The sequence below is a fragment of the Carya illinoinensis genome, chromosome 2, assembly GCF_018687715.1.
Source record: "Carya illinoinensis cultivar Pawnee chromosome 2, C.illinoinensisPawnee_v1, whole genome shotgun sequence".
NCBI lineage: Eukaryota > Viridiplantae > Streptophyta > Magnoliopsida > Fagales > Juglandaceae > Carya > Carya illinoinensis.
In genome coordinates this window covers 17,879,477-17,904,463 of record NC_056753.1, presented here as the reverse complement: position 1 = coordinate 17,904,463, position 24,987 = coordinate 17,879,477, and the positions used below count along the sequence as shown (strand labels likewise).

Below are 24,987 nucleotides of genomic sequence, written 5' to 3'. Positions count from 1 at the left end.
TAAAATTTCAAAATGCCCCCAAAATTTTATTTATAATTCTATAAATATAGATAATGACCTCCCAAAAAAGTTTAAATCCCCATATTATTTTTAAAATTTCAATATACCTATAAATGATTCTCTTCAATTTTTATTTTATTATAATTCTAAAATTTTGTTTAATTTCTACATATTATATATTTTTAAGGATATGGCCTTACTAAAAATAATTCAAACTAAGTTTAGAAGAAATAATAAATTTACTAATATGAATTTCAAAATTTTTTGCTATACAATATTAAACTTCTTAACATGGAATCCAAAGTGAAAATATAAGAAAAAACATTTAAGAGTGATGATCTATATGAAAAATAATTAAGATGTTCAATCCTCTAAATTTCATTGAGCAAGAAAAAATTTATTTAATGTCCTAATTATATCATTATATGTTTCATAAGATACAAAACTATCTAAATTTTATATTAAACTTAATAAATTAGCTTACACACTAGAATGAAAAATTATAAATTTTAAAAAATTACTTGATAGTTTTTATAAAAAAATAATTTTAAATATTTAATTATAAAAATAATAATAAATAAATATTATTTCATGAAATATTATCATCATAAATCTGAAACATATAAATTATATTTTTTGATTTTTTTTACATTTATCTAATAAATTATCAAAATCTAGTTTTACATATAATTATTTTTTAATTTTTAATTTATATAAACATATTACAAAAAGTTACCCTCCCTCAAAATAATTGCCCGTTATGCCAATGATTGAAGTGTCTGTTTGTGCACCTTCAAACTTTCTAAATATCTTTAGTAGATTTTATTATATAATCATATATATTCATGACATGCTTTAAATATTTGTTATTCTAATTGTGATATATTAAAAATAAAAAATTCTACTCTACACTGCATTCTATTTCTATTTTTACTCATCACCATCCACCCCCCCTGAGTCAACTCTCGTTATTTTTATGAAAATATAATAAATTAATAAATAATGATGATTCCTTATTAGTGAGTACGTAATAAAGAATATAATGAGACGTAGTACGTAATTTAAAAAAAAAAAAAAAAAAAAATAGAAGTTAGAAAACAGAAGGCTAAACCCTAGAGCTTTAAATAGACCCTCCACAGTCCACACCCTATAGAAGTTAGAGGACACGCGAACACACGCTACTCTGTCTCCGCAGTATTCTCTGTCTCTCTGTGTTACCCCCTAGAATATAGATACTAGAGAGAGCACTCCAGTTCAATTTCAATCGTCGACTCTTTTCCGATCCTCGAGTTCACTGCTGATCAATATGGACCTTCCCAGCCTCCTCGTCATCCTCCAGGGTGCTCTTTGCCCCAGCCCCGATGAGCGCAAGGCCGCGGAGCAAAGCCTCAATCAGGTTGCTCATTCAACTCTTCATCTTTACTTCCTCTTTTCGTTTTTTAGTGAATGATTGGTGTGTGAATTATGCTTCATGGTTATTGCTAGTTTCAGCTCGATTGTGAAGTGATCGCTGATTTCTTTTTGTTTTTGAGAAACAATTGTTTATCAAGAATTGAGATTGCCTCATTCAGTTTCATAAATTTTATTTTTTAAAATTTTTACGCAATAAAATAAACAATTTAACCTTTTTAAATATTATACAAAATTAATATTAAATGAATATATTCTAATAATATTTTATTAAAGCATTAATCTCAACTCATTTATCCATGAAAATAAAGTAGGAAGTTTTTCAGAATTCTTTGAGAATCAGCAAATCAATTTCCTTTGAGACTAATTTTATAATTTTCGTATTGCAGTTTCAGTACGCACCTCAACATTTGGTGAGGGTATTGCAAATTATCGTGGATAATAACTGCGACATGGCCGTGCGCCAAGTCGCCAGCATTCATTTCAAGAACTTCATCGCCAAGAACTGGTCTCCTCATGAGCCTGGTGTGGGACGCCTTGCTTGTGCGTGTTTAGCGTCTCAATCTGTTGGTTAATTTCGATTTATATAATTTGTTCATTTTCGGTTTGATATAGATGAGCAGCGGAAGATTTCCCAAACCGACAAAAACATGGTGAGGGACAATATCCTAGTGTTCGTACCACAACTTCCTCCTCTGTTAAGGTAACATTTTCTAACTACAGTAGATTGATGTTTGATTAGTTTTACTATACTTATGTTTTAATGGCTAGTTTTGTGCTGTGTCCGTTCTTTATGTTGCATGCTTTCGAAAGTTGTAATTTGTTGATTGTATCTTGGGATGATTGTCTGATAAAGCATCTTTCGATTTGTTCTTTCTGATATGAAATTCCATATATTTATCTTTGTGATCATCTATTTTTAAGTGGTGTTATTTGAAATACATGTTATGGACTTTATATAATCCTAGCAATTTTTGGACTTCATTTTTATCTCTAATATGAAGAAAATTGAAATGAAATGTCATGCTGTACAGGGTACAGATAGGTGAGTGCCTCAAGACGATTATCCATGCTGACTACCCTGAACAATGGCCACACCTTTTGGACTGGGTGAAGCATAACTTACAAGATAAGCAAGTCTATGGAGCTTTGTATGTGTTACGGATACTTGCTAGAAAATATGAGTAAGTTTTATCTTTCATCCTATTCTGGCTTAGAGTTGAGGTTCAGAGATATTACAAAGTAAAACTAAGTAATGTTCCCTTAAAATTCTGTAAGGGCTTGTGTAATTTTTCTTTAAGTGTATCTAATTTAGTATTTTTATTTTTTTATTTTCCCCCCTAAATAGGAAGGACGCATGAACAGACATGTGAATAGACTCCATGCTATAATTTTTTAGGAATATAATTTAATTACATTTTGAAAACCCTAGGAGTTGGCTTAAGTGGTAAAGGGCTTGGGTTTGGGGATATGCTCCCCCCAGGTCTAAGGTTCAAATCTCCTTAGGTGCAAACAATCTCTAGGGACCATCGGATTGTAAGATTTTTTGCTTGAGTTACCCGAGGTGCACTTGTGGGAAACTCCTTGCCGAAGGCCTGTGCACCCCAGGATTAGTCGGGATGCTGTTCCTGGACACCAGTTGCCAATTAAAAATAAAAAAAAATAAAATTACATTTTGAACATAGTTGATAAATTTAACTACTATTATTTGTAGAAATCATTTAGCTTGCTTTCTTGGAATGGTTTGGTTAATCCCATGTTTGGCATGAAACGAACTGGGCAGCGAAATGTTTATATTTCTGTATTTGTGGGTGTCCTTTTTTTTAATACCTTTTCTTCTCTTTTTTAAATCTATTTTCTTATTATTGCTATATCATTTTGTACATAAATGCATAGGCTCACACTTGCTTTTTCCTTTTTCTTAATAATTAATGAGATCCTGTATATGAAAAAGGATGAGATCCTGTTTGTTTTTTCCTTCCTTTTTAAGGAAAAAATTGGTTGTTACATTTCAGTTTTTTTGATAAACAAGAATAAGATTTTATTGAATTAGGCATAACCCAAGTACACAGGAAGTATACAAAAGTAAACACCTGGTTACAAGTTAGGAACTAGAAAAGGATACAAGAAAATCATGAACACTAGTTCCGTTGAATACAATCGCTGAACTCCAAAAAAATAAGGTGTGGAAAAAGAAACATCTAAGTTCATCCAAAGAGTGTTCCCGATCGACATAGCTCCAGCTGTTCCTCTCAAGTCAAATGCACCAGATGAGACGTGTGTTACATCCTTAGGGTTTCTAATCTTAACAACGAATGAAAAAACTGATTTGTGTGAAAAGAGTATGAGAGCATGCATTTTACTCACTTTCACCTTTGCAGTCTCGCCCTTTTGAAACCTGTCAGCCCCTCTCTTATATTTTCATATCACCTGTATGTGAAGCTTTCAGATTCAAAATCCTTGATTTCTGTTCATGCATTCTTAAGCATTCTTTATATGTTCCTGTGTATATCTATCAACTTTTGTTGATGCACATGTTAGTGTGCACAGTGCCAGCATTGAAGTGGTTTAAGTGGGGATGAGATTAGCGCACTCATTTTATGTACGATGTTGTCGTTTGCAATGCTAGTTATGGATACATTTTCTGATTTTCGAGGAATTCTATCACATCATAAATTTGCCATGTTAAAGCCTCTATCCTTCCGTTATTTACAAGGTGCACTTATGTTGATGCCAGTTTGGTTGTTTACTGAACTTCAATTAATTTTTTCATATACTTAGGTTCAAGTCTGATGAGGAGAGAACACCGGTTTATCACATTGTTGAGGAGACATTCCCTCATTTGCTCAATATATATAACAGGCTTGTGCAGATTGTCAAGCCATCGCTTGATGTGGCGGAGCTGATCAAGTTTATTTGTAAAATATTTTGGTCATCCATATATGTAAGTTGGTAAATGGATAGTTTGACAGTCTACCTTCCATCAGTATTGGAGCACATCAAGTGATTTTCATTTTAGGTGTTGCTTTGACTGGGTATCAATTTTTGTTTGTTACATGTTTATTGAGGTTGCATTACTGTTCTTTTCTAAGAATATCCATTGAAATCCTTTGGTTTTTATTTTTTTATTATTTTTTATATCTATTTTTTTAACTGAGTTGTTATTGAGTACAGAGCTTTTGGATGACTGAAAACTGGCCTTTTGATGTGCTCTAATCTGTTTTCTCTGATTTCTCTTTCAACACTCTAACCTACTATGAGAAGCAGATTGCATGTGTATTGCCTTCTACCTTTGTTGTCCCCCCCTAGCTTGTGAGAAGTTCATTGCCTTGTTAACACTAGTGTGTTGGGGTTAAGGCGTCTTTTGAAACGAAGTTCGTTTCCACAAAGTGTTGGTTTTTCATAAAAGCTTGGATTAGTCTTGGGAGCAGATGATCTTTTAACTTTCTTGTTATCATGTTTTTTTCTTATTTTTTATCTCTACAAACTCGCTTCTTTTTTTATTGTTTAGCACGACTGGTTTATTGTTTGTTCTTTTCAGTTGGAGATTCCCAAGCAGCTCTTTGATCCGAATCTCTTCAATGCTTGGATGATTCTTTTTCTAAATGTATTGGAGAGGCCTGTCCCCTTAGAAGGGCAGCCTGTTGACCTTGAGATTAGGAAATCATGGGGGTGGTGGAAGGTCAAGAAATGGACAATTCACATTTTAAATAGGCTATACACTAGGTAAGTTTCTAGATTTGAAACATGCCTAAAAACTGAGAATGAGTCTTGCGAGGCATTCTGACTTTGTTTTTTGATAATTAACTATTATTTTGGGTAGGTTGAGGGGATGTTGTGAGAATCGAACTCACGAACTATTATTTTGACTTTTCATCTGCATTGAACTATTATGTCACAGGTTTGGTGATTTGAAACTTCAAAACCCAGAAAACAAAGCTTTTGCGCAGATGTTTCAGAAGAATTATGCAGGAAAGATTTTGGAATGTCACTTAAATTTGCTGAATGTCATTTGTGTCGGTGGATATTTACCTGACAGAGTTATCAATCTGATTCTTCAATATCTAACCAACAGGTTATTTTATGCATTCTTTTTCCCATTTTAAGATAAAATTTTCACTAAACCCCTTTAAAATGTTAAAATCCTTTTTATGTTTTTCTTTTCTGAGTTTTCTGGTTCATTCAATCTCCTTATCTGTAGCTTCAGCTGTTGATTTATGTTTTTATTTAGAAAATAAGGTGAATATCATATGGGATTTCTCCTTTTTATTTATGATATAATTTACAGCTTGTGTTCCAGTCTTTAAACTCCTTTCTATCTTTTTCTTGGAATAAAATTCTCTTATTAATTATAAAAAACTCCTTTCAATCTTTTTCTTTTACGAGTTTTCTGGTTCTTTCAATCTTATCTGTAACATAAGCTGTTTAGTTATGTTTTTATTAGAAAAAGCTGAATATGATACTGTCTTTTTTGTTTTTACATATGATAAGATTATTTGTTCTTAATGGTGCTAAAAGATCTGTTCATGTTACAATCTCACTCAAATTATAAGTTTTGGATCAACTGAACTAAACTCAATAAATCCTGTTATCAACTACAAATGGTTGGCTATTTTATGATGGCTATAAGAAATACCATATCATGGTGTGGAATTTAATGGCATGACCATTCATGATTTTCTTGTCTCACTAGAACATCACTCATAGGTGTTGCTCTTGTATATGACCCCTGTACTTGGGATTTTGCCCATTCCTATGATCAATAAAATCTTATTTGCCAGATAAAAAAAAAAGAAACCATTTCCTTGTAGTGCCTGGTACCTTCCTCATTCTTCTTTTGGCTTTGCTTTTAGCTTTTGTTTGAGAATCAATTGTAAGGGTAGAGAAGAACATCTTTTTTGTCAATGCATGCTTGCAGTTGGTCTTTTGGCCAAGAGATGTCTTGGAGAGTGTGTGAAATAAAGTTCAGGCAAGATTGTAACCGCGCAAATCCATAGTTTCCCCAGTCTATAAAAATAAAGGTTTTAAAGAAATTATCGGTCAAATATTAAAAGTATAAAATTGATAAACGAGATTACAATTAATCAATATAATCAAGAGTTGTGTCTTGTGTGAAAATGGAATTCTTTTTACTTTTGGGCCTTGGGGGAGAGCAGAGAAGCGACATCATTTTGATGCAGCTGCAACTTCAGTGAAGGTTGAAGCCATAAATTCTCATATGCACAGCGTGAAAACTTTCAATGAGTCCAGAGGTTAAAAAATTACTAGCATTTTTTTATTTTTATTTTATAAGTAACTAGCATATGGCTGAGGTTTTAATTCTCGAGGCATTGGGCTACATTTGCTCCTTGAGGCAGGTGATGAACTTGGTAGCAATAGTGATACTTATAAAAAAAAAACAATAGTGATACTCTATATGTTTAAATTGTTCAAGATATGCACGAAGCATTTTTCAGCTGGAGGCATTATTATTATTATATTTTTTGGGTTAATTTTCTTTCTGTAATCATCTTTTGTGGGAGAATTTCGCAACTAGGTTCTGCTTGGTAAGTGGGATGAAAATTTTGAGTTTAAGATGAAATATTAAAATATTATATTTTAATATTATTATTGTTTTGGGATTTGAAAAAGTTAAGAAAAATTTGAATTATTTATTATATTTTGTATGGGGATTTGAGAAAATTGTAATGATGAGATGAGAATTTTGAGTTTGAGATGAAATTTTTTTGTTACCATACCATACCTAATGTTTGAGCTGTGTACAAATGAGTCCATAAATATTAAGCAAGTATTAGATTGATCTTCAAAGTCCAAAAGCTATGCTGATACATTTGAGAAGTACCATGCACGTATTATTGGATTCATATCGGTTTTGATACTGTTGTCAGACTATCTTGGAGAGCCATAGGACCCTTCCCGTTATGTTTTTATCCAAGGATTATCTTATGAAATCCGAGTCCATGTAGTGTTATGTAAATATAGTTTTGGCCCTTTTCTTTTCATGTAAAGGAACACATACTTCCAAAAGTAATATTGCATATGACTCTGGTTATGAGGATAGGGTTTCTTGCGTGTCATTCGGAGAAGCATAATTTTTTGTCAGGATTTTTCTTTGAATTCCCTTTTGTAGAGAGAATGGGAACTTACATGTTATGAAAGGATCATAGTATGTGGAAGTTCTTGTTTAAATCTAAAGCAGTAGGCAGCTAATGCCAAAAAACAAGAAAAAAAGTTGTATTTGCATCAAGCTATGATGCATCTTCCAAAAGTTCTAGATCCCACCAACACCGTCTTTTCTCTTATCCATGGGCCTTGAAACTGAAATTACCGTTGTGTTTGGCTGTTTATCTAATTTATATGAAGATCATCAATCTCTTGATGCCTTGCCTCATTTATTGCTGCTTCGTTGCCACGATATATACTTAAAAGTGGAAAGAATCTATTTGACCTCCTCATTTCTAATATATATGCAGTATCTCGAAGAACGCAATGTATAACCTGCTCCAATCTCGACTTGATACTCTTCTTTTTGAGATAATTTTTCCCCTTATGTGCTTCAATGACACTGATCAAAAGCTTTGGGATGAAGACCCACATGAGTACGTGAGGAAGGGTTATGGTATGGCCTCAAGATATAAATTTATTGCTTTAAAGGCCTTGGATTGCTGCAGGTGATTGAGGACTCTCTTTGTTGGCTTCAGATATCATTGAAGATCTATACAGTCCAAGGACTGCTGCCATGGATTTTGTCAGTGAGCTGGTTAGAAAACGTGGAAAAGAAAATCTTCATAAGTTTATTCAATTCATTGTGGAAATTTTTAAAAGGTATATATTTGTTATTTAACTTAGTGTCTAGCATTTGTGTATTAAATAATTGGGTGCATTATTTGTTCTTTTGTATTTTCCTCCTCCAGTTATGATGAAGCACTGGTAGAGTACAAACCCTATAGACAGAAAGATGGTGCACTTCTCGCTGTTGGAGCTCTTTGTGATAAATTGAAGCAAACTGAACCTTACAGGTCTCAACTTGAGCATATGTTAGTGCAACATGTTTTCCCTGAGTTCACTAGTCCATTTGGGCATCTTAGGGCCAAGGTTTGTTAGGCTAAAATTTATTTTCTGTTTATTTATCTTTGTGCAATTTGGCTACTTATTAGTTTTCATAATGCAGTGAGTTGTGATGGTCTTAAACTCTAATGTTGGCAATGTTGGTGAAATCTCTAGGCGTATTTAAGCACAAACGCTGTCTAGCCTTGGCACAAGGAGGAAAGTGCAAGTGCACGTTTTTAAAGATGATGTATAACCCCTAGGGGTTGGCTCAAGTGGTAAAAGTCCTTGGGCTTGGGGTTATGCTCCCCCTAGGTCTAAGGTTCAAATCCCCTTGGTGCAAACAATTTTTAGGGGCCATTGGACTAGGGGATTTTCCCCTTGAATTACCTGAGGTTCACTTATAGGAAACTCCTTGTCGAGGGTCTGTGCACCCCCAGGATTAGTCGGGACACTGTTCTGGACATCGGTGCCAATTAAAAAAAAAGATGATGTAGAATAATGATAAATCTGTAAAATATAATATGAGAAGGCTTTAAAAGCTACTGATAAAAGAAAAGGCTTTAAAAGTAAGATGGTAAGATGGTAGCACATGCTAACATATTTAGTATATTAACTCATTAGAGTAGGAAGCAACATGAAAATCAAGTAATCAAATAATTACTTAAAATTTAAACATAACATTTTGATGTTACTCTCTTGTACTTCACTAGTATACAAATCAGTTAGATTTGATAGCGATTATCAAATTAAAAAGCGTGCTTTATGCACTTTAACTGCACACAACGTGCCCACAAGCATGCTTTTGTAAATGCTCTTTGCTATCTGTAAGTGAAGCCCTTTGGCCCTGGCTCTTTGCCTTTTACAAGCACTAATTGTAGGCTCTTCTTCTTCAAACACTGATTTAGTAACTTTATGTTAATGTTTTTTTTATTTTTTGATGTCCAAATCTTCATATCACAAACTTTGTTTTCAATTGATTTTTTTTGTTGCCTTTTGAAAGAAGGTTGAGAAATACACATTTGATTGTTTTTGCATGAGCGTTCATATTAGCTGCGCATTCATTTTAAAGGCATTACTATTTTTCTGTCTTTCCTGGTACTAGGGAAGTGTGTTCTAGTGCTGCTACTTTTGCACCTGCTCCTATTATAGTTGAATGAAAATTTTGTTCTGGATTTAGGCTGCATGGGTTGCAGGACAGTATGCCCATATAAATTTCTCGGATCAGAACACTTTCCGTAAGGCTTTACACAGTGTTGTGTCTGGGATGCGGGATCCAGAACTTCCTGTTCGTATTGATTCTGTTTTTGCTTTGCGCTCTTTTGTTGAAGCTTGCAGAGGTATATATATGCTGCACACTATGTGTGAGTGTTTGTTTTTTAATAATGTTTATTTTTCTGTTAGTTTAGATGGTTGGCTGCTTGATAGAATTTACATTTTTTTTTAACTGTGCAGATTTGAATGAAATTCGCCCAATTCTTCCTCAACTCCTTGATGGTATGTGGTTTATGAAATCTTGCCAAGACTGAACATTGTGACTTTATGAATAACAGATTTACAATACGCAAAATTTTCTTCCATCCAGAGTTCTTTAAACTAATGAATGAGGTTGAGAACGAGGACCTTGTATTTACTCTGGAGACTATAGTGGACAAGTTTGGGGAGGAAATGGCACCATATGCTCTTGGGTTATGCAAGAATTTGGTAATATTTGCTATCAATCTCATTTGATTTTATTATATATAACTTCCTTCTTCAGTTCATGATGGTCCATTTTTTCTCTAAATTTAGGCGGCTGCATTTTGGAGGTGTATGAACACTGCTGAAGCTGATGATGAAGTTGATGATCCTGGTGCTTTAGCTGCAGTTGGTTGTTTACGTGCCACTAGCACAATTCTTGAATCAGTGAGCAGGCTTCCTCATATTGTTGTGGAAATTGAGCCAACTTTGCTTCCTATAATGCGTAGAATGTTGACAAGTGATGGCCAAGGTGTGCATTCTATACTTATGAAAATATTATTTCGCAACATATGTTATGGATCACTCACGATTGAGAAATTGAAAATGTATAAAGAAAATGAAGAATCGTGTTTCCTCTATAATGTATATTATTTTGCAACATAGTTGTTGAATTAGTTAGTAGATTTTTGGTATAGTATAGGTCATGAAAGCACTTGAAGCTGAACTTAGTAGAATCCACTTTTTGAAGGTTTTGTTCTTGGAGGAGTTAGGTTCATTTTCTGGACAAGTTTCTAGGAGTTCTTCATAAGTTTTGAGTCTCTGGACTTTCAGCACCTGTCATTTTGATCTCTGAAGTATTTTAAGTTAATGTGGGCCTACATAACATGAATTATAAGTTATATATATTCGAATCACCTATATCGGGCTTGAAGTCCCCAAGCCCATTGGCGGTCACTTCGGGCACCTTACCACCGCAACAGAAAGGATCACCAGTTTCTGACAACCTTCTAGTTTTGAAAATGATGGCTTTAGATGGACCAATAGGTTAGCAGAGCCGCGACAAAACGAGAATGTCAAATGGACCGGCTTGGACTGAAGCTATCTATCGTCTTCAGGCCATCGGCAGTCTTCTGGTTGCACAGGAAGTGACTACGACAACTAGTGACTTGTTAGTTCTCAACGAGGAGCTGTCTCAGTTGCCGGCGACCTTCCAGTTTTGAAAATGACGTCTTTAGATGGACCAGTAGGGTGGAAAATCCACGACAAAACGACAACGTCAAATGGACCAGCTCGGACTAAAGCTATCTATCGTCTTCAAGCCATCAACAGTCCTCTGGTTGCACAAAAGTGACTACGACAACTAGTGACTAGTCAGTTTTCAACAAGGAGCTGTCACCCATCCCGCATAGGTGAATAGCAATGACAAGGTGTCGATCTCAGCTGGGTTAACTCAGACACCCTCTTATGTTGCCGATACAGCCTTGGGAACACTGTCAGTTGCAAACAAGGTCCTCTCCAGGGCCTTGTGCACTTTGGAAGAAGAGGATGGGGCTTTCTCAACTGACGAGTCAGTGGATGGGATCGAATTGCAGGTGGTATGTAAGGAGTTTGGGGTCAGCGCTCCTCTAAATGAAATGGAGGATATTGGGGAAGAGCCTAGTCCTCTTTGTTCTTTGCCTCTAGCACCTTTATGGTCTGGTTTATGGTCTGGATTACACTCAGACTAGGTTCTTCTTAAGGTTGATGAAATTTGTCAATGTGTAGGGATTTATTCTGAAGGCTTCGAGGAATAGTTTAAAGCTCTTCTCATTGCCGTTGAAGCAGGACAAACTCTCCCAACCAGATCGAAGGATAAGAAAGCAAGGGAGCTCAAGAGGCTTTCTTGTTCCATCAACTATGACTCAAGCGAAGTGCTATTAGGATTTGGGGAAATGGCTATGGCAGTACCATCGGGAAGGGGACGCTCTTTGGAGGAATGTCATTGAAGTCAAATATGGGAGCATTTGGGGAGGATGGTTCTCTAATAAAGTAAGAGGAGCATACAGGGTGGAAGTTTGGAAATGTATGAGGAACGGATGGGTAGATTTCTACAACAATTTCAGAATTGAGGTGGGAAGGGGAACACGAATTAGATTCTGGTCCGATATATGGTGTGGTTATATTGCCTTGAAGAACGCTTTCCCTTCACTCTATAGGATCGCGTTGGATTAGGAATGCTTCAGTGGCTGATAACATGGTCACCTCCGCTGGTTCCTTCCAATGGTTGGTGAGGTTTACTAGAGCTGGCCAGGATTGGGAGGTGGTAGACATTACAGAACTTTACAGGGCACTTTATGAGCTGAACCTAAAAGCTGAAGGGGAAGACAGATTGCTTTGGAAGCATACCGGGAACAACAACTTCTCGGTCAGATCCTTCTACAAGGTTTTGTCGCCGCAATCTTCTATTGTTTTCCCTTGGTAGAGTATTTGAAGGAGTAATGCTCCACTTAAGGTGCTTTTTTTAGCTGACTGGCCTCTCATGGGAACATATTGACTATTGATAAGCTAAGAAAGCGAGGATTCTTAATAATGGATTGGTGCTTTATGTGTAAAAGCAATGGAGAAACAGCGGATCATCTTCTTTTACACTGTGAAGTGCTCAAGGCTTTATGGGATGATATCTTCTCTTGGCCTGGCATTGCCTAGGTCATGCCTAGGAAGAAGGTTGATTTATTGTTTTGCTGGGGAGGAATTCAGGGTAATCACCATTTAGTGGATGTTTGGAAGATGGTGCCTCTTTGTTTAATGTGGTGTACTTGGAATGAAAGGAATGGTCGCTGCTTCGACAATGGAACAGTTGATGGAAGGGTTTAGGGACTTTTTCTATCATACATTGTTACTTTGGGCTCCAACCATTGTATTGAGTGGGACTAGCCTTAATGACTTTTGTGTTGATTTTCACAGCACTTAGCTTGTAGTTAGGTTCATCTCTTGTATACTCTCTGTGTACCTGGGCTATGCCTAATTACGTGATTAATAAAATTTCTTACTTCTAAAAAAAAAAAAATCCTAAATTATGAAAGTTGAAGCACACATACAAAAAGCAGCTAAGCCTCCTCTCATGCCTGCATCAACCAAATTGTAGAAATAATATAAAAAAGTCCACATAATACAGTACACTTGGAAAGTATATACAATGCAGAAAACTATGTTTACCATTTTTTGTCATTTTTAGACGGCTTTTTGTGGAGTACCATGAGAGCAGTATATTAATGGTTCTTGCATGTCTCTAAGCAGCACATGCAGTTTCCTAATTTTGAAGCGATCCTGCTTATTGAAAATCAAAGGGGATATAAAGTTTACCTGTTTAATATTGTCACTGTTTCATTTAGCTGCTGGAATCCTAAACTTTTGTGTGATTTGCTGCTATAGTTGGCCTTTTTCTTAGAGTTCAATATCTCATTCCCCACTTACGTACATATTTGTTTTTCCTGTTACCCGTGCAGAGGTTTTTGAAGAAGTTTTGGAAATAGTATCATATATAACTCTCTTTTCTCCAACTATATCTCTGGAAATGTGGGGTCTATGGTCATTGATGATGGAAGCATTGGCAGATTTTGCTATTGACTACTTTCCAAGTATGATCTTCTCTGCCATTTGAATACTTGGCTGGATATTCAAGTGAAATGTATTGGCACTATTGCAATTAGTATTTTTGTTTAGATTGGGTATTCTTTTTTTTTTTTTTTAGAAGAGGATGATACCTAAATATTATTGATAAGCCCTCATTTATGGTGAGTGGATGCTGCGGTTACAGTCCAGCACCTTGAGGAAACATAATCAATCAAGCCCAAAACCAAGGTGTAGAATTAAACCAAATCTAGAGAAAAAAAAATTCAAATCCGTGTCTATGCTCTATATAAAACCAATCATTTATAACGTAACATTGGCAGACCTATTATACCAATTCTTAGTATTCCTGTGATTTCTTTTGGAGCTGAAAAAGGCTCTTCTGTAGACCCTTTTGCACCCCCTTTTTAGTATTCTATTTAAGTTGAGTTTTGTGTATATATATACACATTTGATAGGTAACAAATAAAAGGTAAGAATATTAAACAAGGAAGTTACTTATATATCTATGGTATTATGTTTTCAACTTTCTGTCTACCGCCTGATCAAAGACACTAGAATTGGAGTTTTTTTTTTTTTTTTTCATCTTCCCCCTAAGTAGGTGCTTTCTCTTCTATACCTTCTGTGTAATGCGCTTTCAATTTACTTGTAAAAAAAAAAAAAAAAAAAAAAAAGGCATTTAAGCTCTATTTATCTTTAGAATCAGTTTTGACATACGTTTCCTGTATTTTAATTCTGAGAAGTGCTATTTTCATGCAGATATTTTGGTTCCTTTGGGCAACTACCTATCCAGGGGAACCGCACATTTCCTCACTTGTAAAGAACCAGATTACCAGCAAAGCCTTTGGACTATGATTTCATCTGTGAGTTCTTTCTGCTTAATAAAATTTGTTTTGATGCCTAGCAATTAAGATAAAGCATTGAAATGAAAATTTGAAAAATCTTGGTGACTTTTTGTGAGACCGATTTATTTATTTATTCTTGAGTTTTTTTTCCTTTCCTCCCCTTTGGCTGATAAGATGTGTGCTGTTTTAATTTTGCAGATCATGGGAGATAAAAATGTGGAGGACAATGATATTGAGCCAGCTCCGAAGCTCATTCAAGTTGTCTTCCAGAACTGCAAGGGGCAGGTGGATCAATGGGTTGAGCCATATCTCAGAATCACAGTGGAGCGATTACGTCGGGCAGAGAAGTCATACATGAAATGTCTTCTCATGCAAGTGGTAGGGAACATACGTAAACTTTTTTTTATGCAAATATTCAAATTTTCCTTTTAACAAAAGGATTGTGTTTCTGAGTTGCAATTTGGAAGGGGCTGTTTCTTGTTGGAATGCCCATTTTTGTTGGCAGGGCCCCGCCCCCCCCGGGGGGGGGGGGGAACTTGGTATCTGCCATGTTTTGACTTTTCCCTTTTGCATTGGAACTTTTTTCTGTGGAGCACATCTCTCTCTACAGAATAAATGAAAGCCATTGCTTTTGTTTTTACCTTTTGAATTGAAAATTTGATCTGTGTAGTTTCCCTCTACAGAATAAATGAGGGGGAGCTATATTTACAGCATAGGACTCTTAAACACGAGCTTGATCTCCCTTGTAACTGAAAGATGAAACCATTGATGGTCCTTAGAGATCATGTGCTTGCAATAATGTTTGTGTTGGATCCCTTAGCCAGATCCAGATAAACTACTCAAGTTTAACACATCTACCTTTTGGTGACCATTAAACTTGCAAATGAGGCATTTAGATGGCTTGGATATGGGTTTCATAATACACATGGTTTTGTTGGCTTGTCTCTGGCTAAAACTATTATATCTCTGATTTGATCTGTTTAGAATCTATACCTTCTAAATGTTTCCTGATATGATGTACAAAACTTGAATTGGTTGTAAGGTTTGGTCACGTGTCATGCCTTTGTTCCTCTAGCAGCACACGTTTGGTTGTCCATTGTTATTGACTTATTTTTTTTTTTTTTTGATAAGCAAGAAGAAATATATTAGAAAAAGAAGGGGCAAGGCCGAAGTACACAGGGGGTATACAAAGAGCCTTGCTACAGGCTAAGAGCTGCGACGAGCAGCGTAAAGTTCAGCAAAAGAAGTGTCATTCAATACAATAGAGGATGCCCATAAGACTAAAGTATGGTAAAAGAAATCCCTAAAGTCTTCCGGAGATCGCTCCTTATCCTCGAAACAGCAATTGTTCCTCTCGGTCCATGTGCACCACATTAAGCAAAGTGGCACCATGTTCCAAATATCTGCAATCTGCCCCTTGCCCCGGATTCCTCTCCAACAAGCCAAAAGATCAACCACCTTTCTGGGCATTACCCATGCTAAGCCTAGTCTTGTAAGGATGTCATCCCACAATGCTGTGATAGCTTCACAATGAAGAAGTAGATGATCCGCTGTCTCACTGTTGTGTTTGCACATAAAGCACCAATCCGTTAGGTAGAGGCCACGCCTTCTCAGTTTATCGATAGTCAGTATACTCTCATAGGATGCTAGCCATACGAAAAAGGCCACTTTTAAAGGCGCCTTAGTCCTCCAAATGCTCTTCCAAGGGAATGCAGTGGAGGGGTGTGCCGAGAGTACCTTGTAAAAGGAACGTACTGAGAAACGCTTGTTTCCGGTGGGTGACCAAATGAGATGATCTTCTCCATCAGCATGTAGATTCGACACTTGTAACGTGCTGTAAAAATCAGCAATGTCTCCCAATTCCCAATCTTGTGCCGCTCGGGTGAATTTTACTGACCAATGCGTGAAGGTAGAGGAGCTGTCGGAATTATCAGCAACTGTGACCTCCTTATCAGATGCAATCCTGTATAGGGAACGAAAAGCGATCTTCAAAGCAATCTCGCCACACTAAGTGTCGTGCCAGAAGCTAACTTGATTGCCCCTTCCCACCACCAATCTGCAATTAGCAAAAAAGACTTCCCAACCGTTGCGTATGAATTTCCACACACCTACGCCATAAGCCCCTCTTACTGCGTTGGAACACCAACCTCCACTCAAGCTCCCATAGTTGCTGTCAATAATTTCTCTCCAAAGAGCGTCTCGTTCCCTATGGTATCTCCATAGCCATTTACCAAGTAGTGCCTTGTTGAGGATTCTCAAGCTGCGGAGCCCCAATCAGCCATTTGCCATTGGTGTGCATACTTTTTCCCACTTGATCAAGTGGAATTTTTTCACATCCTCCAAACTACCTCATAGAAAATCACGAAAGACTTTCTCCAGTCTATGTGCCACACCTGCAGGCAAGGGGAAAAGGGAGAGGAAGTATGTGGGGAGATTAGATAGAGTGCTCTTAATAAGAGTGACTCTGCCACCTTTGGATAGGTAAAGTCGCTTCCAACCTGCAAATTTACGTTCAATTTTCTCGACCACCCCATCCCACATAGACTTGGATTTGTGAGAGGCCCCGAAAGGAAGACCCAGATATTTCATAGGCAAGGATGACACCTTGCAGCCCAGAAAATCAGCCAATTCACTTCGATTATCGACCATCCCGACTTGAACCATCTCAGATTTTGCAAGATTAACCTTGAGTCCAGAGACAGCTTCGAAACAGAGCAATAGGGCCCTTAGGGAGCAAATCTGATCAGGGTCTGGCTCGCAAAAGATCAACGTGTCATCTGCAAAGAGAAGATGGGAAACTGAGAGATTACCATGGGTGGAGCCGCCCACTGAGAAACCCGAGATGTGACCGCCCTACATCATTCTGTGCAACATTCTGCTTAAGACATCCATTATTAGGATGAAAAGAAGAGGTGATAAAGGATCTCCTTGTCGCAGGCCCCCGGAGCTATTGAAGAAGCCTTCGGGAGTGCCATTCACCAAAACAGAAAATCTAACAGTTGTTATACAATGTTTCATCCATTGGCACCACCTTTTTCCGAACCCGTACCTGCCAATAATGTGTATCAAAAAGTCCCAGTTTACATGATCAAAAGCTTTCTCCATATCCAGCTTGCACAAGATACCCGGAATGCCAGTTTTGACCCGGCTTTCCAGACATTCGTTGGCAATAAGAGCGGAGTCAAGAATTTGCCTCTCTTTCACAAAGGCATTCTGGGACTTTGATATGATTTTTCCCATAACAGTGCTCATTTGCTGGGCTAACACCTTGGAAATAATTTTGTAAACCCCACTCACCCAGCTAATAGGGCGAAAATCCTGTACCTCCACCGAGCTTGCCCTTTTCGGAATAAGGGCGATAAAGGAGGCGTTGAGACTTTTTTCGAATTTCAAGAAAGAGAAATTCGAAAAATACCATAATGTCCTCTTTGACAATATCCCAGCTAGCTTGAAAGAAAGCCATAGTGAAACCGTTAGGGCCTGGGGCCTTGTCTTTTTCCATCCCTTTTAGAACTTTAAGCACTTCCTCCTCTTCAAATTGCCTTTCTAACCACGCTGCACTTGTTGCATCAATAGAGTCAAAAATCAACCCATCTACCTTAGGCCGCCCGGAATGTTGCTCTTTAAGCAGCTGATCGTAGAAGTGCACAATGTGTTCCTTGATGGCTGCCTTGTTGGTGATAATCCTCCCATCGGAGTGCAGAACCTCAATGGTGTTGGTTCGTCTATGAGAGCTGGTGACACGGTGGAAGAATTTAGTGCACCTGTCCCCTTCTTTCAACCAAAGGGCTCGTGATTTTTGTCTCCAGGATATCTCCTCCAAAAGTGTGATTTTTTCTAGTTCGGCTATCACTGCTGTTTTCCTTTCCTTCTCCTCAGCAGTGAGGGCCAAAATCGCTTCTTTGTCCTTGAAGCGCTGCAGTTCCTGAAAAAAAGTGTCTTTGGTTATTTAGATTCCTAAAGGTTTCCAAATTCCATGTTCTCAAATCATTTTTCAGGTTTTTAAGTTTTCCAGCTAAAACAAAACTGGGGTTGCCCGAAATCTGATAAGAGGACCACCAAGATCTGATTTTTTCCATAAATCCCTCCACCTTCAACCACATATTTTTGAATTTGAAGTATCTCCGCCCCTCTTGAATACCACCACAGTCCAACATAAGTGGAAAATGATCTGAGCAAAGCCTAGGGAGGCGCTTCTGACAAAGAGTGGGGAAATGTGTCTCCCAGGAAGGAGAGACAATAAATATGTCCAGACGAGACCATGCCCTCCCATTCGACCAAGTGTAGTCACCCCCCCTAGGGGAAGATCAATTAAGTCCAGTTCAAAAATTAAGGCTGAGAAATCAGCCATGGCTGATCCTGAGTTGGAGTCCCCCGACCTTTCACTCGAGAACCGAGTGGTGTTGAAATCACCTCCAATGCACCAAGGACCCTCCCACCAACTACACAATCCGGCAATCTCGTCCCAGAGAAGCTTCCTGCTATTATCATTATTCGGGCCATAAACGCCTGCAAAGCCCCACATGAACCCGTCTTCCAAAGACTTAAAAGAACACGCAACCACGAATTCATCAACGGATTCTTCCACTAAATCAACAACTCTCTTATCCCACATCACAATAATGCCCCCTGATGCGCCCTTGGAAGGCAAGCTAGTCCATCCCGCGTAGGTGCAATTCCATAAACTTCTAATAATATTCCTGTCTACGTACTTCAATTTGGTCTCCTGTAAACAAAGGATGTCCGCCTTCCAATCCCGGATTAGGTTCTTCACTCTAAGGCATTTGTTCGGGTTGTTTAAACCCCGAACATTCCATGATAGGATCTTGGGCTTCATGGATCACCTAAGATCACCCTATCAGTAACTCTTTTCCTGCTAGTGCTACCTTCTCGATCATAATTTACAGAGCATGAGAGTCTCTTTAATTCCCTCTCTTTTGCTGGCGGAACGAAGATGGTGAGACTGCTCAGCTGCAATGGCTGTGAACAGTGCTCTCAGTTGGTCCTCGAAGCCGACGCAAGAAATCCCCGTGCAATGCCAAATGTCTTCCACCTTCTTTAGCACCCAATCTGTCTGTAGGTCAGACCACGGCAGTGCTGGGGGTAACGAGCAAAGCGGGCTGGGATCGTCCCCTACGTTCCCCATAACATCCCCTTCATTCGCCAGATCAGAAAAAGGTACTAAAGTACCTGACCCTAAAACTGCCTCCCCTTCTTCCTCCCCTTCAGGGTCAGGTTCAGCCTCTTCTTCAAGAGTACAAAGGACCCTGGAGGTAAACTCAGAAGAATCCTCCAGGAAGGGGGCAACGCTGACTGCTGGGGAGGAGTGTTCCTCACCTTGGGTGGACTGGTCCTCGGAAGTGAGCCCAGGAGCTTCCAGATGACCGGTCGGCTTTTTCTGAGCCGGATTCGGGCCCACGAAGTTTAGAGGGACGACTGTGATGTCGTTTTCCTCCACGGGCGACGCTGTTAGGGGTGTACCTACCGCCGTTGTGGCCTCGAACAGTGCAACTACTGTGCCGGTAGGGTAGCCGGGGTCAGTCGGCGCTATCTGCTATGCTGGCAGGGTGGCGGTGAAGATGCTGGCGGGGATATGGTTGACGCCTGGGTCTCGGGATCGAGACGAGGAGGGCCCAGCCTTGAACAGTGCAACTACTGTGCCGACAGGGTCGCCGGGGTCAGTCGGCGCTGTCTGCGATGCCGGCAGGGTGGCCTGTGATGATGCCAGCGGGATATGGTTGATTGGGTCTCGGGACCGAGACGAGGAGGGCCCGTGTGCTGAAGCCTCAAAGGGCTGTCGGGTCACGGGCTCAACCTGAGAGGGGGAACCGGCTCGAGAAGTGGCTCGAGACCGTGGGCTTGAAGCCCGAGGGTGTGGGCTCGAGGCCCTTGAACGAGGGGGCTGTCGAGGGGGGGGACCGGCCTGTTGGGTTTGATGGGGCCTGGTGTTTTTAGCCCTCAGTGGGCTCTGAGGCCCGTTAGGCCCAAGTTCAGTCAAAGGCTCAAGAGCCGGACTGCCTGACAAAGTCCCACGGTTTTCTCTTATCTCTGCACATGCAGAGGCCTTCCAACCCATATTAGGAAAATGTTCTTCTGAAAGTAGCTGGAGCGAGGCAGACATGATCACCTTACCCCGTCCCATCGCCATGCCGAGCCCTTAGATATTAGTAGTATATATAAACCAATTAAATAGACCACTATGGCCTTGAAAACATAGGTTTGTATTATACATGAGCCAATAGAGGAAACCTTCAAAGCCTTGTTAGTTGATACACATATTCAGTGCTAAAAACTAAATGTTTGGATATCAGCTGAAAATAGTTCTGTTTTTCTTATTATCTTGATTTAACAGTGGATGATTTACTTTAACTTTTCCTAGTCATGTGCTTCAAAAATACCTTGTGATAGATGGAAGCATCTTTGAGGTGATTACTATTAAAAAGAAAAATGATTGCAGATAGCAGATGCTCTTTTCTACAATTCAGCTTTGGCACTCGGCATATTGCAAAAGCTAGGTGTTGCAACCGAAATCTTTAATCTTTGGTTCCAGATGCTGCAAGAAGTTAAAAAGAGTGGTGTACGCGTTAATTTTAAAAGGTGAACTTTCAATCTTTTTTCCTGTTGTTAGTGCTGCTAACCCTCAATCTCTTCATCCCACTTGCCCTTCTGCTCCCCCATAAGATCAAAGGGAAAAAAAGCCTCTTAAATTCATCATACCCCATGGATCTGGTACTTGCTCGTTTACCCTTGAGGATGGCATGTCATATGAATTTCTGTGTTACAGGGAGCATGATAAGAAAGTTTGTTGCTTGGGATTGACATCACTACTAGCACTGCCTGCTGGTCATTTGCCAGGGGAAGCCTTGGGACGCATTTTCAGAGCAATCCTTGATCTTTTAGTTGCGTACAAGGATCAAATTGCAGGTCTCTCTATCTCTCCATGTTGATATATCTGTGTCATTTTTATTATTACTTTCTAAACTTATATGATGGGCAGAAGCTGCAAAGGAAGAAGAGGTGGAAGACGATGATGATATGGATGGTTTTCAAACGGATGACGAAGAGGATGATGGTGATGTATCTGACAAGGAAATGGGAGTTGATACCGAGGATGGGGATAAAGCTGACAGCATTAGACTTCAAAAGTTGGCTGAACAGGTGTGGATTTTAACCAGATTTTCAAATTAATTTTATGCTTGTGTTGTGAAATACAGGACAATGGTTACACAGTTTAGATCGTAGACATTTGTTTTTGTGTGTGCTATATATATATATATATTTTTTTTTTTTGCATTGTTTGAGTTCTTGAAATTGCATGAATTTGTATGAGTTAAAAAGTGCTCTCTCTCTCTCTCTCTCTTCATGTTGGATCATCTTTGTGGTGATTCAAGCCAGTGGCATCATTGTGTGTTCACACTTTTCTTTCTGGTTATTATGTTACGATAGATTTGGTGAAGAGAGTCGTTTTGTTGAGCAGCTTTTGGGTGGAATCGATAGTTTTCGAGTTCGCATTGGGTCATATCGGTGTAGGGTGGCTGGTGGTCATGATGTTACAGCCGGGACTCTAAAGAATACATCCAATGAGAAAAGAACATACTTGGCTCAACATTGCTAAACAGTGCTCTAATGCTCATGGCCACTACGTAGCATTTGCCAAATATGGTTGAAGAGGCTGGCAAGGTTTTACAGTTATACCAAAAGGTGTGGAAAGTCTGGGAAGGGAGAAATGCATCTTTGCGCACAAAGCCACTGCTTTGGTTTTCCTGTCCCGTGGTAATGGCTCATGTGAGAAGAGCTTGCATAAGCTCTAGGGCCATGGGGGATACCAGGTGGAGTTGAAGTACATGGTGGTGCTAAGGGGGGGGGGGGGGGGGGTGTCAAGCTTATGTGACGGACTGCTAAAAGAGTTGTTATGGGGAAACAAGGAAAATGGTGAAGTAGCCATTGTGGGCAGGTACAAGCATAAACCAATGTTTCAGGAGTTGATTTGACCTGCATGTAGCTTTCAAAACCAACTCTTATGCAAAGGTCAATAGTGGGGAGCTAAGGCCCAGCTCATGAATACAAGGCCTGGTCTTTTTATGTTGCAGGAAAGGAAGAAAAATCAAAGCCCGAGCAGAAGTGGGATGATAAAGTGGGAGTTTGGACTTGGCAAACAAGCTCTCTCCAAGGGAGAGGAAAGTGGGGCAGGCAAAATAACCATTCTGGTGGTTGATGGTGGAGCAAAGGCTGTATGAAAAATGGATAGGCATGCCTTATCATTGAAAAGGATGTAGAAAGGGAAGGGCTTGCGGGTGCATCCCACATCTCATAGAGAGGAGGAATACCAGGGATGAAAAGGGATATATAACTCTACAGCTCATGGGAATGGGAAAAAAAAGTGTGCCCTCCAAGGGGAATGCCTAATTGTCCACATAGTGCATGCACAAGACACTCTATAAGGTCAAAATGATTACAATGGTGTTTGGACCAGATTACATTCACCCCATAAACAAAAGGAGTCCAGGGATTAGTTTGTGGGTTCGATCCAATACAGATATGGAGTCTTGCTTAATGTATCAGAACACCATTCATTATCAATTCATGCTGTGGCTTAGTATTATTCCTTGATATCTTCATTGTTTTATTCATTTACGTTATCATAACTTGGGTGTTTTTTTAATCACCAGGCAAAGGCTTTTCGCCCATATGATGAGGACGATGATGATTCGGATGATGACTATAGTGATGATGAAGAGTTGCAATCACCAATTGATGAGGTGGACCCGTTTGTTTTCTTTGTGGATACTGTCAAATGTAAGTGAGAATATTCCCTTCCATCATGTTTTAGATTAAACAATTTAAATATTGTTGTTAGTGTCTAATCTGTAACCACCCCCTTCCCCCCAACATACACCTTTGCCCCACTTTCTTTCATATCCAGCCTTGCAAGTATCAGATCCATTGAGGTTCCAGAACCTCACGCAAACACTTGACTTTCATTGTCAAGCCCTTGCCAATGGTGTTGCCCAGCATGCTGAACAGAGGAAAGCAGAGATTGAAAAGGAAAGAATGGAGAAGGTGGCTGCTGGTGGTTCTTAAACTTTTGATGCTATGTTGTGGCTAAAAATTTGCTTTGCATATTACATCCAATCTGTAATGGTTTGGAGCATCTGGTCGTTTCGATGATCATGAAGGTCGTTGAGCCCCAATGATTTCTCGGGTCTAAAGTTCTTGGAAGATTGCTTGTACAAGTTCCCCTGACATACAGTGGGATTAGTGAACACTGGAGCTAGTTCTTTGTTCTGTTCTTCCAGCATTCAGAGGTATAGTCATTATTTGGTGAGTATGGCTATTCTACGGCAGATATATGGCTGTCCCTTCTTGAATAGTCCTTTCCTCCTTTATCTCTCATGTTCATTAGCCACAATTTCTTTGGGTTGAGTATTTATTCCCTTTGAGTTATTTGGGAACCATAGGATCTGCTCTCATGGCTTGAGAGCAGCAGGGTGGGTTTCATGCATACAAAAAGTTATTTAGGATTTCTTTTCCGTTTCATACGGCTGGTTGATGGCTATATTGATTGTTATTATTATTATTATTTAGCTGCTGGGTCACCAACAAATGTTCCCTCCCTCCCCGGTGTATAGAGTCTTAGGGTTCGAAATTGGGTATTTTTTGGGTTTTGATTGCAGAGGGCTTCCAAGGGTAGCTTTGCTGCCGATTGTAAAACATTTACGTTAAATATTCTTTATACGATATGTAGATTCACGAGAAAAGATCCTTTTGGGTATGATGTGTATGTACTTCCTTGCAATGATTTTCTTTCGTGGTTGGTGGTTTACCAAAGTCAATAATAATAATAAGAGGAGGAGGAGTAGTAGTAACTGAGTCATTTCTCCATTTCTTGGGGTTCTACACTACAGCTAAATACCATTAGATATGTGTACTCGCCCCCACCAATGTTCTGGCACAAAATCAAGGAAAATAATGAAATGGAAAATAATTATATAACGCTTCATTGATTTGTTATACCTTAAAATGGTAATTCCATTAATGGAAGCACAAAGATAGACGGAAATTGGAGTTCCTATATGCTGCTAAAAAATATTCTCTTGAACTTCTATATGACGACATGATTTTGTTATATTATATCATTTTGCCTTGATCACTAACAACCAAAATTTTGAGACACAAAAAAGAAACTAACATCTAAGTATTGTAAAAGTTAAAAGTATTTTTTAAAATAAGTATTTTATTGGAGTTTGTAAAAGTGAATAGATAAAGTAAAAAATAGTTTGAATATAATTTTTTTAATATAATCTTTCTTTTAAAGTTTGTAAAAGTGGTATTGAATTTTGGTTTTGAATAATGATATAGTAATTAGAAGATGAAAAAGTTTAAAATTTGAAATAGAAAGATATTTTGTGATTGAGAGATGTTTGAAAATGAAGTAATGAAATTTTTTGAGAATGTTTGGTGTTATGACATGCCTAAATCTTCTGAATCAAGGAACTCAACTACAAATCAATGAGTCTTCTTGCCATTTGTAACAACGGGGTCCCAACACTCTTAAGAAGTACAAAAAGGAAACTTATAAGCTAACATATATAGCATAGAAGTCCACCACCTTAAG

The 24,987-nt window shown here is 38.5% G+C and overlaps 1 protein-coding gene across 4 annotated transcripts; it reads left to right on the top strand.

Moving 5' to 3' along the window:
• Positions 1-1,144: 1,144 nt before the first annotated feature.
• LOC122300213 (importin beta-like SAD2) lies at positions 1,145-24,130 on the top strand. Of its 4 annotated transcripts, none has more exons than XM_043110717.1 (22): positions 1,145-1,396; positions 1,800-1,935; positions 2,026-2,113; positions 2,445-2,594; positions 4,192-4,354; positions 4,952-5,136; positions 5,312-5,485; positions 7,884-8,029; positions 8,112-8,235; positions 8,325-8,505; positions 9,638-9,797; positions 9,913-9,954; positions 10,043-10,161; positions 10,249-10,447; positions 13,404-13,535; positions 14,287-14,390; positions 14,571-14,750; positions 20,830-20,969; positions 21,157-21,296; positions 21,370-21,530; positions 23,042-23,168; positions 23,296-24,130. In XM_043110717.1, exons 1-22 carry the CDS (start codon positions 1,307-1,309, stop codon positions 23,451-23,453), a joined length of 3,099 nt encoding a protein of 1,032 aa, XP_042966651.1. In that variant the 5' UTR covers positions 1,145-1,306; the 3' UTR covers positions 23,454-24,130. The 4 variants fall into 4 exon arrangements, with proteins under 4 accessions (XP_042966651.1, XP_042966649.1, XP_042966650.1 ...); XM_043110715.1 differs by having other exon boundaries at positions 9,638-9,821; XM_043110716.1 differs by having other exon boundaries at positions 1,800-1,953.
• The last annotated feature ends 857 nt before the right edge of the window (positions 24,131-24,987 follow it).